The sequence below is a fragment of the Triturus cristatus genome, chromosome 3_2, assembly GCF_964204655.1.
Source record: "Triturus cristatus chromosome 3_2, aTriCri1.1, whole genome shotgun sequence".
In the NCBI taxonomy this organism is placed as follows: Eukaryota; Metazoa; Chordata; class Amphibia; order Caudata; family Salamandridae; genus Triturus; species Triturus cristatus.
The window spans coordinates 578566465-578584827 of record NC_140584.1 but is presented as its reverse complement, the minus strand read 5'-3'; the positions used below and the strand labels follow the sequence as shown (position 1 = coordinate 578584827).

The 18363-nt window shown below is 48.6% G+C and overlaps 1 protein-coding gene across 2 annotated transcripts; it reads right to left on the bottom strand.

Moving 5' to 3' along the window:
* Positions 1 to 8060: 8060 nt before the first annotated feature.
* Positions 8061 to 17645, bottom strand: MYCL (MYCL proto-oncogene, bHLH transcription factor). 2 transcript variants are annotated; one of them, XM_085648339.1, is made up of 3 exons: positions 17535 to 17645; positions 16134 to 16630; positions 8061 to 10156 (listed from the first exon to the last, which is right to left on the bottom strand). In XM_085648339.1, exons 2-3 carry the CDS (start codon positions 16615 to 16617, stop codon positions 9531 to 9533), a joined length of 1110 nt encoding a protein of 369 aa, XP_085504465.1. In that variant the 5' UTR covers positions 16618 to 16630; positions 17535 to 17645; the 3' UTR covers positions 8061 to 9530. The 2 variants fall into 2 exon arrangements, with proteins under 2 accessions (XP_085504465.1, XP_085504466.1); XM_085648340.1 differs by lacking the exon at positions 17535 to 17645 and adding an exon at positions 17350 to 17519.
* Between the last annotated feature and the right edge of the window lie 718 nt (positions 17646 to 18363).

Here is an 18363-nt window from a genome sequence, read left to right as displayed (position 1 = left end):
GAATTTGCGCTATATAAATATGCACACAAAAAAAAGACATCTCATGTGAATGCTCATAAAACAAGCATTAAAAATACAATAGGTCTCGCCTTTAATTAAGTTAAAACCATTTGCTTTGCTATACAATACCATTAGCAAAGCAAATTGCTTTAACTTAGTTAAAGGCGAGACCTATTGCATTTTCAATGCTTGTTACTAGGGGCACTATGACAGGACAGCTATGTGTATCAAACAACTTGAGATCTTTTGCATATATGAACATATGAATGGTCTGGGCAACTGAGAGTGTCATATGTACTTGTGGCACTGGAATAACTTTCATCATCTGTGGCATTGTTACACGTATAATACATCTCCCCATTTTTGTAAATGGAAGAAATTTAAAGGACTGAAAACAGTCTCCATAAACGTGGAGGATACGGAACGTTTTTCTGCACTTAAAAATACAGCAGCATGTCTATCAGCTACTAGGAGCAATATACATACAGTGCGTAAAGGTGACACTTTGACATGGGAGAAAATTAAACAGAATAGTTAACTTCGTTGATATGGATTCCATTACTCATTAAAATGCAATCCCATTTCCAAGTGTCAGATTTACTAACACCAGGCATCTCGATCCCAGTGGGCTGTAGACAAGGTGCCATATTTATAAACAGAAAAATACGGCCATTTGTTGAATTATGAGAAACTTAAAGTGAAGAAACATGCTTCATAAAACATTAAGACTGAATTGGCTTAGTTGAAAGTGGGGAAAAACATTAAGACTTAATGTTGCATAGAAAACCGTTTCTTTACTTTAAATTTCTCCCATTTCAAAAGGACTATTTTTGGGTTGATATGCCATAGTGTCTACTTGCTACTTGAAGCAAGAGTCCTGCTGTGACATTTTGAAAAGTGAGAAAACTTAAATTAAGATTTAACTGAATCATTAAAGTACATTTTCAACCATTTAAAAGCATTCAGAAACATTTTGTTCTCACACTCCAATACGGAGTGGACATGGACTGATTTAAGAGTTAAATACCTCGGTGCTTCAGTTTTTTACTTCTGTGCCCTGGGTCAGAAATCTGACTCCAGCACTAATTATCAAGCCCTGCTATCTGCAGCATGAAGAAAATAAAGTAAAAAAAACACAGTCTTCCTTTAAATCTAATAGAAATATGTGACCATGGGCTTTTTTGGGGGAAAAAAGAAGAACTTAAGGCTGTGAGCTACTGTGAAGGTAGCAACAAGCTACTGGTAGCTTGCAACTGACTGGTTGAAGACACCGGCTTAGAGCCTGCCCATTGCTTGGCTTGGTCCCTCATTTCCTTGATTCTTTGGTCAGTGTGTGCCAGCTTCTCTTCCGGAGTTTGACCCTAACCTGATTCAAGCACCGACTCCTTGTCCCAGTGTTTCATTCCACAGCTTGTACTGGAGGTCTTTCATTCTTTTCAGTTGCTGGTTACGATTGCTCCAATTCCACCTCTCCCCTGCTTGATCAGGTTCTACGCCCACAAACACCCAATTGTTGGTTGCCCCATCCATTCCATGAGAGCAAATCTTTCTAGAGCTCTCCATCATGTGCTGCTTGCCCCTGAAATACCAGCCACCACCCCCACACTGTTGCTTCCCTCCCAGCTGGTCTGTAAAAACATTGAGATAAAAGCAAGACCCGTTGGCTTTGAAAACACTGGATACACAGGTCACCTTCTGTGCTAAGTTTCTCCTCATTAGTACCAGTTAACACCCAAGTACAGCAATTAGCAACAAACAGGTGACCACTCAACCTTTGGAAAGATTCTTACACAGTGACATTTATGTTCTTCCTTAGTCACAAGGATTTATTTTATGTACATAGGGATGGGGCAACCCAAAATGGCCAATGACCCCCCCCCCCCCCCCCCAGAGGCAGATGGAGGCAATGGCCCCTGACCTGCCACCCCCCCCGCCCCCCCATGGGAGGGGCAAGCAGCACACTAGGTGCTCTGTTTATCATACAGAGGTGGGAGGCTGCCCAGAATGGGCATGCCAATGCCTTCACCCCCCAAAAAAATTCCCAGCTTTTCTGCCTCCCAAGAGACAGAACGGCGCAATATCCCCTTATCTGCCCCACCGGAGCAGTGCAGAAAGCCCAGTAGACACCAGGGATATGTTCATGGGCAGGTCTGGGAAAAGCCTAATAGGTCAGGGTCACGCCCCCTTTTTTGGGCACACATTTTGGCTGTTTCAGTGATATTTTAGTCATCTGCCCCCAGGTGAGTGCAGAAAACCACTAGAGAACAGGGAAAGCTTGTGTGTGTGAACTGGAGTTTGGATGACAGTGAGTGTACTGACCTTTGACTGCCATTTAACTGGCAGTGTATGGACTTGCACTTTCCTAATGGTGGGTTGACTTGCGCTTGATGTGTGTGATTAGATCGGTGCTTGCCTGGTGGCATGCGTAGAGTGGCGCTTGGGTGCAGTGTGCCTGGACAGACTCTTGGCTGGCGGTGAGGCCTGCATGGCTCCCCCAGCGTTTCTTTCCCAGAATCACCTGCAAACCTCAAATTTACAAAAAGTAATTTTCCTCACATTTCTGTGTGGAAATGTTTTTGGAACACCCCAGAAGGACAAGTTTCCTACCACCTAGCATTCACCTTCGTCGCCTGAGAAAAAGGATACGTCACTTGTGTTGGTGCACAAAGTAGCGTCAGCCTAAAAACGTATATAAAAATTGCCCTTTTGGATCGGCTTTTGCCGCGCGCCCCCCCCCTCTACACATTTTTGGCCCTTCCATGTCACAAGCACTTGGCCCATCCACACAAGTAAGGTATCAGTTTATATCAGCAGACTGAGGGGAACGCTGAGAGGTGGGGAAGCTGTACTGTGATCCCACAACTTTCCCACACAGATTAGAGAAAAAAAATGAGGTTTGCAGCAGATTCTGGGAAGGAAAATGAAGGGGAAAAAAAGAAAACCATAAGCCACATCTCCCTGGTGTTACTTGTGTGTCTAGTTTTCAGAATAGGTCTGGATTTTTAGGTTCCCCTAGATGTCAGCAAGCCTGGGACCAAAAGCACAGGTGCACACCTATCGATCACAAAACAACTTGGTTTTTCAAGGTCACCTGAATTTTTGGTCCCAGGGCCAGCGGCAATTTAGGGAAATCTGCCAAACCGAAACATTTCTGAAAACTAGACACCCGGGGAGTTCAAGGATGTGTGGCTTGCATGGATTCTTCAAAATGTTCCTACCCAGAATCCCCTGCAAACCTCAAATGTAAAACATTTTCCCTCACGTGTGTTATAAAGTTGTGCGATCACCGGGCCACCACAAATTTCCTACCACCCGGCATTCCCCCAGGTCTCCCAATAAAAGTGGTACCTCACTTGCGTTGTTAGGCCCAGTGCCCACAACAGGAAATGGCACAAAACTACCTGGTTTTGCGACTGCCACCTGCTTTTAGTCCCAGGCTCAGTGGCCATCTACGGAATGCTACCAAACCCAGCCATTTCTGAAAAGAAGACACCCAGGAGAGTCCAGTGAGGTGCGGCGTGTGTGGATATCCCAACATTTCTCAACCCAGAATTCCCTGCAAACCACAAATTTATCTTTAAAAAACCAAAAAACTTAAAATCACATTTCTCTCATTTGTGTGGGATCGCCAGCCCGGCTCAACTTTCCTACCACCCAGCGTTCACCCTCAGTCTCCCGAGGAAAATGGCCCACCCACTCAAGTGAGGTATCAAGAGCCTGCGATTTAGAAGGGCCAAAAACGTAGAGATTGAGGGGCTGGAACATGAGCTCTAAGCGCTATATTTTTTTAATATACGTTTTAGGCTGGCTCTGCATTGAACACCCACACAAGTGAGGTATCATTGTTACTCCGGAGAATGAGAGGAATACTGGGTGGTAGGAAAATTGTGCCAGTGCGGTTATCCCACACAGAAATGTGAAAAAATTCATTTTAAGCTAAATGAGGTTTGCAGGCTATTCTGGGTAGGAAAACATTGGGTGATCCATATAAGCCACACCTCCCTGGACTCACCCAGGCATCTAATTTTCAGAACGGTTTGGATTTGGTAGGATTACCTAGATGGCCGCTGAGCCCAGGACCAAAAACTCAGGTGACCTTTACAAAAGCAGGTCGTTTTGTGATAGATGATTTTGATGTCTCCACAATAAGTTATGGGCCCTTCCCTGTTGCGGGTACTCGGCCCACCCACAAAAGTGAGGTACTATTTTTATTGCGAGACCTAGGGACACGCTGGGTGGAAGGACATTTTTTATCAGGCTGGTTCTCCCACACAAAAATGTGAGGAAAATGAATTTTTTTAGCTAAATTTGAAGTTTGCAGGGGATTCTGGGTAGGAATGTTAGATCCATGCAAGCCACACCTCCCTGCACGTCTAGTTTTCAGAAATATCTGGGTTTGGCACATTTCACTAGAGGCCCGCCAAGCCCATGACCAAAAATGCAGATGTCTCCCTCACAAAACCAAGTCTTTTTGTGATCTATAATTTTGAAGTCTACACAGTAGGATTTGGCCCGTTTCCCATCGCGGGCACTAGGCCTACCCACAAGTGAGGTGCCATTTTTATCAGGAGACTTGCAGGAATGATGGGTGGGTGGAAGCTTGTGGCTGCCGACAGATGCAGAACTTTCCATCACAGAAGTGTGATCAAAATTTGTTTTTTTCTGTTTACGTTTGAGGTTGGCAAGGGATTCTGGATAACCTGTGAGAGCCAAACAAGTTACCCCATCCTGGATTCACTATGGTGTCTAGTTTTAAAATTATGTACAGTTGCGCTAGGATTCCCTAGTTGCCAGCTGAGCAGGGGTCCAAAATCCACAGCTAGTCACAATGCGAAAAAAGGGTCAGTTTTCACTGTAAAAATATTATGGGCACTAGGCCTACAAACAAGATACCTCCCTACCACAACATTAAAAACATGAGGTTTTAAGAACCAAGCCTGCTTCTTTTATGTAGACATGTTATTGCAATAGAATATTGCCACATAAAGGGTATCAGAAGGCTTGTTCTGGGATAAAGGTCTTGGTATCTCAAATACTGTGAAACAGTCACTGGTTCATAGAGCCCATAAGTGCATTCAATATATTGTGTTTTATCATAGAAAGGTGCAACAGTTCTTCTGTTCTTCATAGAACATTTACACCTTGGGCAGAAACAGTGCACCCTTCCCTCCTTCAGATGATAGGTATAACTAGACCAACAGGATGTAAAAATATAACTTAAAAAAAAAAAAAATTAGTACTGCAAGAGTAGATAGCTTCCAGGACAGATACAGCATCATAGAAATCTTCGCTGCCTCAAAAAGCAGAAAGGGTACTCTTCTGTTGAATCTGTAGTGCTGAGAATGGAAAACTAATGCAAGCTTGCATCACTCGAGGCAAGTTAAGGCAGGAGTGAAATGTAGGTCACATTGCCGGAGCCATTTAACTCACTAGGCGGATGAGTGAGCGAATATAAAACCAGATCACATTCTCACTATTTACATTCCATGTCTGCATTCTGAAAGTACTGTTGTAGTCACTTGGGAGACCTGTGGCTTCTTTGGTTTTCCACATACCGCGAAGTAGCCGTTACCCAGTAGGTCGTTGTTATTTAGAGCAGCTCAGCCTGAGCACAAGTAGCTAGATACTAAAAATTGAGGGTTGCCACAGATAGGAGGTCAAGACAGTTTAGGTCCAAACAGAAACCTCACCTTTTGGCTAAATTACAGTAAGTGTATACTGGGAGCAGATTAGTAAAGTGTCAAAAAGGAACTAACACTTTGGACTCAGAGAAGCTTATGTTGGGAGTTAAAACGTATTCCATTACTGTATGTTCTGTACTGGGGCTCCCAACATAAGTGATTGAGTCTTCAGGTGTGGTAAAAGTATATATAAAAATAAAAGCCATGCTTGGATTCGATGTTAAGAGCTATAGTCAATCCGCAAAGTGACAGTGCTCCTCTGGTTATCACAGTTGGGAAAACAAGGAGGTATGTGGTTCGTCCATAACCTTTCAGAGTGATCCGTTGGCAACACTGGTCGAGTCTTTCAGGACCAAGATAGTTTCCTACGCCCATGACTTCCAGTTACTATGATTTTAAGAAGGATGCGCCAATCTACCACGATTCCATCAAACCCTGCTCATCTGCGGCCTTCCAGTGGATCGGCTTTAATAAACTCAAACGCAAAACTGATAAAATGGGGGGATGCTCCGCTTTGGGCATAACTTCATTTTTAACCTACAGGCCCACTGGCAGGTCGAGGCGACTCCACCCAATGCCCAAGTAGAAGTAGTAATAAACCGGAGTGTGAAGATTGACAAGCAGCGGACTGCAAACTAAAATCAATATGGTGGCCGGCGCATGCTTTGGTCGGTTACGAACTGTCAAAACATTCCTGTAAAGCCTCTCCCTACCTGCAAGGATTACTGTTCTGGCCCTGGTGGTGTTCAGACTGGACTATGCCAATGCCCTTTATGCAGGATTTACACAATACCGTCAGCAGAAATTACAAACTGTTTAGAACGCAGCAGCCAGTCGGGCTCTCCAATTACCCCGGCAAACTTCGATCTGGTCTCATTTGAAGAACCTGCACTGGCTTCAGGTTACAAAAAAGATCCAGTTTAAGACCTTGACCCTTTTGCAGAGGACTTCACACTAGTCGGGGCCTGCATATCTGGCTTCTAGGATTCTATTCAAATCCCACCCCCCCTCCCCCCATTCCCCTTTAGAACCCTGCGTTCATCCCTCAGCCATTTTGCCAAAGGGCCATGGGTAAAACGAGCAAAAACCAGAGGCAGATCCTTTCCCAGCTTGGGACCGCAAGCTTGGAATAGCATGCCCGCAGAGTCAAGTCAAATGGACAATGTACAGTCTTTTAGAAAGAAACTGTAAACCTGGCTTTTCACTCGTTAATGTGTCCCTTCACACTCTTACTTTCTAAACTAATACCAGGACAATCCCACAAGTAGCCGCACGATTTAGGAATCCAGATACTAGTCAACATCCTACAACTTAACTCACACGTCATCTCATTTTGGAGGTAGGACTCCGCACAGCCAAAGACTCAACATACTGCAACTCCCCCCCCCCCCCCCCCCCCCCTCCCCCTCCCCTCCAACCACAGGGTAGAATTTCGGAAGTTTCAAAGATGAGAAACGTCACTGTGTCCTGTTTGGAGCGGTCGGATTGGCTGAATCATGCTTGCCATCACCCCTGAATTTTGACACATCACAGACTACCCACTCCACGTAGTTGGACAAGATCTGAAAGAACTATCCTACCATCACTTGCAGCTGTACACCTCACCCGTTAACCCAGAAACCACCCCGACAAAAAAAGCCTACAGTGCAGACATGCACAAGCAACAAGAGTTTAGAAGAGTGTCCTAGCTACATTTATTTAATATAGCACATGTTTGTATATTGCTGTTTTGTAAATAAATTCTGCTTCTCCAATCAAAGTCCCAGCCTCCCTTTACCCATCCCTAATCATGAAATACTTCATCAGTATTGTATTTACTGTGGTCAATATTTTGTATATAGTCCTAATTTAAAGTGGTTCTTTGTAGTTCAGTCCCGTTTTCAAGTCAGTCAGCAAGTGCCAACCAGACGGTCTTGACCAGATTACGAAGCGGCATCAAGTGGTAGAGTCCCATCAACGCATGTTGCATGGCTCATTGCAAGTTTCTGGGCTGGTGTTAAATCCTCCCTCCCACCCTTCAGCCTCAAAGGATGATCTCGTTTTTAAACTCAAATGCGACCTGATGAGCTCTAAAGAGACCATATGCTGAAAGGAAAAACAATAGCCCTTCTTATTGGCAGCACACCCTCTTTACACGGACCCACCTTCCAGGCAGACTTATTGAAGTGTCCCTTTTAGTCCAGTTAAAGGATTCCTCCTTTCACGGGGCATCTTGCTTCATGCCCCCAGATACGCATCCTTTTCATGGTGCCCGCTAGTGAACCCATTCTGATGGCCCAACACAGCAAACCCAATGATGCCTCCCAGATGCCCAGCAGTGGGCCACCTCCACCCCAAAAACAACAGATCGCATCAGTTCCAGAAAATAAACAAGACAACTTGAGGGGATATTTTTTGGTTTATGTGTGAATAGTTTACCAAAGTTGTACAAAAATACAAGTATCAAAATGTTATCCGGTACAAAAGGCGGCAGTTTCAGCAGCTGAATCTGAAAAGAAACATAACAAAGTGAGCCATAAAGTGACAGTGAGGTGCAGACCTAACCTTCCTTCAGAGGGGGGCGCTATGCTCCCACCCCCAAAAACATGTTACTGATCGCACAGCCAGGGTGTCCCCTAGATCAGTGTGCATAAAGGGGCTTCTCAAACTTTGCATAGATGACTTCACCCCTCCACCAAAATAAAAAAAATATAATGGGTGCAAATTACACCTAACAAGGGCTACCCCACCTCTAGGAGTGGGACCCATTCCTTTAAAACAAAGGAAATAAAAATATACCCTTACATGGAGTCTTTCACTTAAGTAAAGTTGCGGTTGGCAGGGGTAGAAGACGAGAAAGGCTCAAAGAGTATCTCAGTGCTGGACTACATACAATCATACGGTTAATGCCCTGCAGGAACAGGGACACATTACTAGCCACAACCCCACACCCGCTAAAGATTTTGCCCTCACCTTTTCTAAATACCCAGAGAATGGTTGATAAACTCAAGAGGAGAAAGGGAGCAAGCACTTCCCAGGACAGGCGTAACTTGTCGAAACCTGTAGAGGAAAAATTGTGAAGTAGTGAAACCTGCTCAAAAATCAACCGTGTTTGTGCAAAAAATAGCAAAATTAAACCAACTGAGGTCCCATAAGACTGGAGGAGTGTAACGGGAGGATTGGATGAACAGACTACTGCACCACTGCACCCTTCCTAGCCCAGTGCTTGGAATCCGTTCCAATATGCCCTTGGGCCAAAAAAAAAAAAAAAAAGTGGGTGGGGATGGTGACATCCCTCCCCGAGTGCCCATATGCCTCTACCCCATAGCTTGTAATAGTTACTCCTCTAAAAACACAAAGTGGAGCATGCTGTCCAGACCTGGCAAGCTTTAAACTGAAAGCCCTGCGCTCATAATCCCTCATGAGGTTAAAGGTCAAATCAGCCGTCGCGAATGTCCTGTGCATTTCAAGCGCAAGAAAGCTTCTCTTGCTGGTTTTCGGGTGTGGGGGGTCCAGTGTAGGTGACATCGGATAGGCACAGTTAAAGAGGATTTTTCAGCAGTACATAGTCTTAACAGTTTGGACACTCCAAACCGCTAGGTGTAACACGACGTCAGTTCAGTTGATTCTGTGAGGGTTCTGCGTGCCCGTGGGAGGAGCCCACGAAACCAGACGTGGGTGCAGAGTAGGCCAACAGTAGCCAGCGTCAGAGATCCCGTCCCAGAATGCTCCAGTGTGGTAGGCTACGACGTTCCAACGTGGCCCGGTCATAGAATGCTCCAGCCAGCTGATTCGGAGGCAGGAGGCCGGCTGTAACCACTTTTAGTGCCACAGATGTGCAAATTCCAAACGAGCCGTGGCCCGGCCATCTCACTTAGCTTTGAGACGCAAAATCAACTTTCGCAGTTGACGCTGACGGGCCTGCAGCTGCCGTTTCTCCAGAGCCAGGCGCCTCTCACGTACAACCAGGGAATGCAGAAACGCAGTAGCCTCGCCCAGGATCACCACTTTGGGGGTCTTGGATGTGGTGGCGAGGCCAGGCACCTCGTCGCGCAGGGCTAGGAAGCGGGAGCGCAAGTCATACCGCCGCTTCCGCTCCATGTAGTTGTGGTTCTTTTTCTTCACCACCTCCCCATCCGAGCCGGAGCTGCCGCAGCCACTGCTGCTTCCATCCTTGGGAGACATGGGGGAGGGAGTCTCTGGGGTCTCCGGCGGGGACAAGAGCGAAGAGGACAGTGTCTCGGTAGGGGAGAGTGGTGGGTCGTCCTGCTCCATGTTCAGTGGGCCGCCGGACGCTGGGGGCTGCTGGCTGGGAGGGTCCGGGGGCAAGCGGGCAGCATAGTTGTGCTGCTGCTGGTGGATTGAGATGTGGAAGTGCTTCATGCATGGGTCCAGCAGGTCCGCTCGCACGGTGATGGTGACGGGCTGCCGGGGCTGCCGTGCCCGCCGCGCGCGTCGCTTCTCCACCGTCACAACGTCAATCTCGTCATCGTCCTCTGTGGGGGAAGGAAAAGGAAAGTTCATGAATCCGTACAGAAATTGGTAGGTTCGCAAGACATTTTACCTAGAAACCCCGGAATCCAATCCCATTTACCCATCAAGCACGGAAACATTCCTTTATTGAGCCTGCAACCCACCTGTGGACTTCCCTTTTAAAGAAAGCATCCACCCCACCGTTTACCATTAAATTGCTTAAAAAAAAAAAACGCACCAGTTCCCACCGTCGCTTGACCTAAACCAAATGCTTATACGCATGTATGGAGACGTTTTCCTATAACTTATACAACAGTTACTGCATTTGCCTACCTCTGTTAATACCAAAAACTCAGAGATACGTTTAATAGCTCTGTATGAAGATGACCAACATCTTTTAGCACAGACTGGAGTGGCAAATACATGTGGTCAGACAGGATAACACTATCGCCCCTATCAACTTTTGTAGCACCTGCAGTAAGCTTTAAAATCACTCTGGCATTTACTTGAGGCCAGCACCCTATCTTTCAGGACTCCCGCCTATAACAGGAGCTCCTGGAACCGAACAGTATAGATATCAGCAAATCAGACACTGGGTGATGCATCCTGGGGTTCAGCCCCAGGATAAACACCCAACTACATTTGAGAAGTGGCTGCTATGCAAATCCTCCGACGCTCGCCTCACGTCTGAACTATATCGCCCAAGACTGCCTCCAGCCGTTAATAAATCCCAGGTCAGCGGAGATGGGAATTGGAGCAGGGCAGCAAATTTACGCAACGGGAGGACATCTACTATAGAGCCCAACACACTGCACGTAATGTTGCAAGGATAAAGACTGCTACTAAAACAGCGGCTTATACCCGGTAGACTTCACAGGGGGAATCCTGCTAGAGACCCCCGTGTTGGCGTGACTACAGCTCCCCGGTACATTGACACTTATGGGAATGCCCTAAAAACGCGAACTATTGGACACAAGTGCTCGATAGCGACACATTGATGCACAGCTCCCCAGCCTACATTCTCTTAGGACTGCCCAACGCTCACATCCCCTCTCAAGTAACGCAGAGGCCGTCAGATAGGCCTGGCACTGGGAGACTACATGAATCTCCGGGATACCTTTTCTTTCTACATGCCCCCAAGTACCTACGACTCCTCAGACTCACGGGGCCCCTACCAGTGGCAGCATGAGTGGTAGCACTGTGGCTCCCACCAACTTATCCCATGAAGGGTAGGTCAGGGGGTGTGGGGAAGTTTAGGGGGGGATGTTCTACTCTAGCAATTTCATATGCTCCCCTACAACAGTATGGTTCCAGATTTGTATTTCCCTGTTTTGTCCCCTTGTACTTCCTATAAAATCAGGAAACGTAAACATAAAACCACTCTGCACTGTGGTGCAGACTAGCAATGCACAGCCACATGGTGGTGCCAGACTGCCTTTCTGGCACTGCAGACACCTCTGATACCGGCATCAGGCCACGCCCCCGAGCACTGCAAACTGCCTTCAAAACCATTACCGGCAAAGAAGAATACCGGCTTGCACTCCGAGCCATTATTCCAACACTAAACACGCGATGCATTGAAAAAAACGCACCGGAGAGAGAATAATGAACCTTCAGTGTCCATTTGTGATGCAAACTAGCTCCTCTCGCATTTACGGGACTCCATAGCAACAGCTCTTCTGGGGGGAGCCTAAACCCACTCTGCAGATTTTAAATATTCCAAAACAAACTCCGCATATTTTAAAACAGAAGGTCTACGGACAGCCAAGCCACACTTTCAGAGCAAGGACACTGGCGTAGACATAGATGGGAAACAGCACAATACAAGAAATCTCTACGAAATAAGTATCAAAATGTGTCCCTAATGCAGAAGGAAAATGTTTACAACAGCTCCACACCTAAAATTTAAACCGGTTTTGGCCATAAAGCGATTACCCCAGTTCCATTACCAGAAGAAGGGGCGGTGGCAATAAGTGGCCATTATACGAGCGATGGGGCGGGGCAGTGGGTGGAGTCGGAACAGGCCCATTAAGGGAGGGACAATCAGCACATCCCGCCAAAGAAGCGGCTCTGAACAAAGCAGATGGAGAGCCCCCTCCCGCGCCGCCAAACTCCCGGCCTCCGCTGCTGCAGGCATGCGGGAGGGTGGGGACTTCTGCGAGAGATGCGTCTTTTGTTCGGCAGCTTCACACATTCCTTTGTGCCTCGGATCTCCACACCGCCATTCAGATTTAAACAAGCCCTCCAGAAATATTCCACCAAGAGCCTCCCGGCATCAAAACAAGTGCCTCTCTCATTCACCATCCAATTTTTCGCCCCTCCCACCACACGGGCCCGCACCATCAACATACCCCACGCGCCTTCCAATATCAGAGCTCCCGCCGCGAACTCGATTCCATCAATAGGAACCGCCGACCCCCAGCTATTTCCGTCCCGCGTACACTCACAGTCGCGCGTAACGCGCACGCCTGCGGGGCACCCCGCCCGTCACGAGACCACATTCAGTATCAGGATGTGATTATCGCAGAAAAATGCCCAGAAGCATTCTCCAGAAGGGGCACATTTTGCGTTATGACACTGCCCACAGTACCCGTCTCCACACCATGAACCCATGTACCCTTCACCAAAACTCAGTATGCCACAGCCGCAACCCTATACCCACCTCGTGCCTCTTTAATACCTACAACAGGCAACACCACGACATGAGCTCCCATGTGTAGCCTCATTCCACCCACCGCTGGTGAGATGCGTCACACCCCTCCCCCCACGGGATAGTGGGAGTGATTAGAATTAGGCTCAATTGCGTTTGTTTTCCACCAGTCGCACCAAACAGTCTACATTCCCCCACAGGCTGGTGGACAACCGAGAACTCGGGGCGGGGGCATGCGAATCTTGGAGTAGGGAGAGCGAATCCTTATCTCGCCTCAGACAGCTCAAGCTCTCATCTTTGAGGGCGATAAATAAAGTACAATTACGGTGGTGAATCCGAATGCCCACCATTTACAGCATCTCCAAGTATATAGCATATAGCGCTATATGCAACTACATCCTACAACTTCTGCCCTCCGCCCAGTCCGATACCTGCCTCGGAGCGGGCGCCCATCTGCGGCACTAGTGAGGACTCAGTGCTGGTCCCGTGAGCGCCCTCTGCTGCATCTCACACGCCCTGCAGACGGGGCCACAACCCGGTCAGCAGACTAGCGTTTCCCTCCACAGGAACCACGTGACACCAAGTCCTTCCTAGACGAGACTACTGGCATTGGGTTATATCACCCACACAACAGGTCACCAAACATAGTACAGGAGAGAAGCTGTGAGACTGGCCGATTTTGGCTTATCAGGGCGTTTGATGCACTGGCTTACTTTCTCTCGAATTGACGTTGTTTATGCCTGCTCAGACGTAGAATACCACACTTTATTATAGTCCTGTGTGAACTTTGACATATAGTTCACATAACGGTAACTTCTGCTAACTTTACTCATTTTTGTGTGGGAGGATCAAGATTGTGAACTCTGGAGTCTTATACCAATTTGGACCCGTCTTTCTGACGGACTATTTACTTTTCCAACGTGTGGTGCTCTGGACATTTGCATACGGGACATGCAGATTACTTGTGCAGCCATGAGTCCCTTACACCACCAGAAGATTAGGATGGCCCACGTCTTCTCGGAGATACCAATTTGTTAAAGTAACAATGCTGGGTTTTTATCCCCCACCGAGGTTGGATAAGATAGCAATATATCATTCTTAGCTCGGTGTTTGTCTTGCAACCACGTGTGTTGATGCATATAAGCATTCTTAAATTTGAAGCGATTGGCTGGCTACAAACGGTGACCAACGCCACAAAACTCAAACAAGCAGCGTTGACTCCCATAAGTGAGGCTATTCTGACAATATACTGAAAAGGGATTGGACCATTGCATGATTTAATAAATAAGGAAACATGTAATAAATGGGGAACTGCGGTTTAATGCACTTGTGGCATTCTTTCCCCAAAGTACGTAGAATTTAGCTGGGGGGGGGGGGGGGCGCTCACATCTCACCCCACTGTCGCACTCTACGGCTGGACCTGGCCCCGGGTGTACAGAGGACACAAAGGAAGGGTGAAATTCTCGCAGAGGTCTCGGTCACTGGCAATCCCATGGCAGCATTCAAGTCCATCCCTTTATACCCACCTCAGCTGAAAATACGAACCAACCAGCACAAGCGGTGGCACCTGGTCTGTTCAGCACACTCCCCCTTCGGGTGTGGGCGCGGTGTTCCCTTCATAATAGGGAAACAAAGCGAGTGCTTGCACTGCACACCCGACCACGTGCTCACTAGCTGACCAAGGGTAAGCACCGCGTTATGGACAGAGTCCCGGAACTGACCTTAGTTAAAGATTAAGTGGGTCCGACAGAGGCTTAGAGTGAACATTCACTCCCAGAGTCAGGCCCGAACCTTGCTCGGTCACCGGAAGCCTTGCCCGCCACCGAGGACTGACGCAGAGCTACGCACGTGGAGGACAATATTCACATCTCCCTTAAGTGTCAAATAAAGAAATACTCTCGGGGTTATCAATTTACCCCCAAAACGACCTCACGCACTGGTCACCAACTGAACACAAGTAGTTGGTCAATATTCACAAGCACTGCACAGGACCCAGTACGGGGCGGGGCGATGGACAACCCAGGGCCTCCAATCCCGGTCCCTCCCCAGCAACAGACAGCAAGCACCTCAGTTTAAACACTTGGGAGAGAGGGAGGGTCGCACAAGCACGTGAGTTTAATGGTCTCTGCCCCACAGGGAGGAGTGTGAACACAATGTGTTAGCACCAGCATTCTTCAGAAGGATGATCGAACAGACGTCACACCAAAACTTGAGCAGTTCAGTGGCAACAAGTGTAGTAGGCTGGGATTGTGCTGCAGCCGCCCCCGCGGCGTCTAATCGAGTCAGCAGTGTTCACAGGTAGCTGGCACACCCTCCACCACTCGTCCTAGCCAACGAAGCACTACACCTTTACAGCAAGAGATGCGACCGAGGCCAACCCTCGGTGCACCATAGTACATGTGTGCACACCAGGCCATTATTGTACACCGAGTCCATCCGAGGATACAGCACCTGTCCCCGGTGCACCCGAGGATGATACACCTGCCGTCGCACGAGCCCTTTAGAGATAACCACTTGACTCCAGAACACGTGGCTAAGGATGAGGAAGGTGGGAGCAATACCCACTCGCTTACTTCAACTGACCACGCGCAGAGACCCCCCACCCTCTTGGAGTGTTGTCTGGTCCTCCACCCGTGAACACCCCCCCCCCCCCCCGTTTAGAGCCAATTGTTGGCAACAGCCTAGTAATACAAACTGGCCTCACTTCCTACCCTACAACGCAGTCTTAAACTTGCCGCTGCACGCTTGACAAAGCCAACCCCCAGTTTATCCTTCACTTACTAGTGTCCTCTGCAGGGCATTCAGGGATGCTCAAACAGCACATTCCCTCAAACTAGACCTGGTGCTGCTTTAATGTAGCATTCTCCTCGGTACATCCCATTCTCCTCGGTACATCCCTGTTCCCCAGATCACCATGGTTTACATCTTACCGGTCATCAAAGTGTCTCGTTCTATCACTGTCAGGGCACTGGGATCATGTGCAACATGGCACACCTATGATTTGCCGCACTTGCCACAATTCTATTAAGTTACTCACAGATTAGCTTTGCCGGCCACAATGTACTAACCCTGCCGCACAATTTGTCTCTCCTGTGCCGCATACCTCAAGCGCCCCTACTCCTAGTAATGTTTTTCCTGTAGCCTGTGCAGGGGCTCCATTTACACCCCTGCTCATCCAGGGCTGTTTCACTGGCTACGGCTATACCCTGGCTTTACACGTACAGTACGTACTCCCTTCTCGTGCCACCCCTGGTCTCCCACTCCTGAAGCTCACTTCTAGCTTTCGTTCAGGACCCATCTCTGGTCTAGCTTTCACATGTTTTGTCCGCAGTCTGAAGCCCCGTGCTTACCAGAGTCACTCGGGGTATCCGAGCCAGACGAGGCGGGGTGCTTGGTCTCAGGAGGCGGCGTGCGAGGTAGTTCGGCAGGCTCTGGGTTCTTGATTACGGGCTCCGGTGCAACAGGTTCGGGCTTAGGCACAGGGATGGCTTTGGGGGCTCCACCCGAGAGCCGCTCGGTAAATACCTTCTCTAGGCACCCACGTGTGGAGAGGCACTCCCCCCACATGCAGTCCCGGAGCAACACCATGGAACTCATGGCCCCGGTCCACCTTCCTGCCCCCTTCATGGGCGGTGAGAGGTCCCATCCCAGGTCAGATCCCAGGGGGGCCATGCCAAGAGCATCCGCACTCGAGCGTCCGGACAGGTGCCGTGGGCTGGGTACCAGTTCAAACTTTTTCCAGATATCTTCGCTGGGAGCCACTGCGCGGGAGGGGTCCTCCTCGAGATCCGTGTCGTAAAAATAGAAATAGTGTTGAAGAGCATCCAACTCCATCCTGGAGTAAGACCTGAGGAGACAAGAAAGATAATCAGACAGGGGAGGGTCCCGAGCAAACAGGAGATAAGGAAGAAGGGGGCAGAACAAAGAAAACCAGGAAGACAGAGGCAGCTCGAGCAAAACATGGACCAGGGTTAGCCCTGAAGAAGGGGCGAGGTTATGGCAAGAAGTGGGTGTTCAGTACGGAGGAGAAGACAGACCGGTAGGAAGAGGAAACAAGGAAGAAAGTCATGCAAAGATTTTACCAAGAGACATGCAGGAGTTGGACATGTGGAGTGAAAGATAAGAGGGACTGGACTGTTCGAGAGAAAAGAGACCGTGCAAAGGCAGTTAAGTCACTGAGAGGAGAGTCACATCCAAAAAGATAGAGGGAGGGGGGGGGGTGTGTTGCACAACAGGAGATCGGGTAAAATTAAGATAAGGTTCGCTTTCAGCTGCCACGATGATACGAGTCTGGACGAGACAGCGAGGCGTAGAAAGGGTATATTTGTGATTGTATACATTTTCAACGCTTCGCAGGGACGACTAGCACATTAGAGTGTTGGGAAATGTGCTACACACCCTGTTTAATGAAACCCTAACCGCACACCAACCCCGAGGAACGCGCCTCCCTCGCAGAAAGAAATGCAACTCTCTAAATGCTCCCAGCTGCGAAGAAAAGGATTTGGGACCAGTTTATCACGCATAACACCCACCCGTCATTATTTTCCTATAGGAAAGCCTACGAACCTTCCGAAAACACCCGCGCTGCTCCCGCCCGGAAACTCATTTTCAAACCCCGCGGCTACCGGCAGCCCCAGAAACCACTTTTCGCCGGTTTGTACCAGTCGTCGGGGCCCGGCTCCAATACGCCGGTACCCCCGGTGCTCGGACCCCCCGCGCTGATTTCCCCGGCACCCACAGCAGCCTCTCACCTCTGCGCGCTCTTTCTCGCGTGCTCTGACTCGTGAGCTTTGTTTCAGCGCCGACTTATAGCAGCTGAGCCGGGAGAGCCTGGACACTCCCTCATTAATGCTCCCTCACCCCTCCCCCCCCCCCCGCCCACAGCCGGAGCACATGTTGGAGTCAAACAAAGAACAGGCAGGAAACTAACCAGCAAAAAACAGAACCACGCCGTTTGACTTGAGCCCATCCGAACAGGACAGAAACGGACCGAACTGTGCACCACTAATACGGAAGTGACCCGCGCATGCCGAGCCAAGCCCTGCAGAAGGTGGTTCTAAAGAACCGAACAATGCTGATAACAAAACTGAATAGAACCAAGACATCATAAACATTAAGTACAGAGCCGAGCCCAGGGCATAACTGAACCAACTGCGCACCACCAATCAGGAGTGGACCCAAAGCAGCCGAACCACGCCTTGCAGATCGGTGTACTAAGTAACCGAACCATGCAGAGCCGAACTCGACAGCTAAAGAACCACGCAGGCCGATCCAGAAGGCATCCGAGCTAACTGAGCACCGCCAAGCACAAGTAACGCCAACGCATACATGCCAACATTTTAGGACAGGGAAGTGGGAGATTTAAAGCAAAAGATCGGGAGAATGAAAATTCCCCATTGACTTCTATTGTAGAAAATGCAATTTCAGGCGGGAGACAGCTAAAATAAAGCCATTTTTGGCTTGAAAAATCGGTAGTCTCCAGCCTGAATCGGGTCTATTGGCATGTATGTGCCAACCCCCCACGACCAACCGAACCATGCACCGCTAAACTCAGTGAGATCAACCAAAGACATCACACAT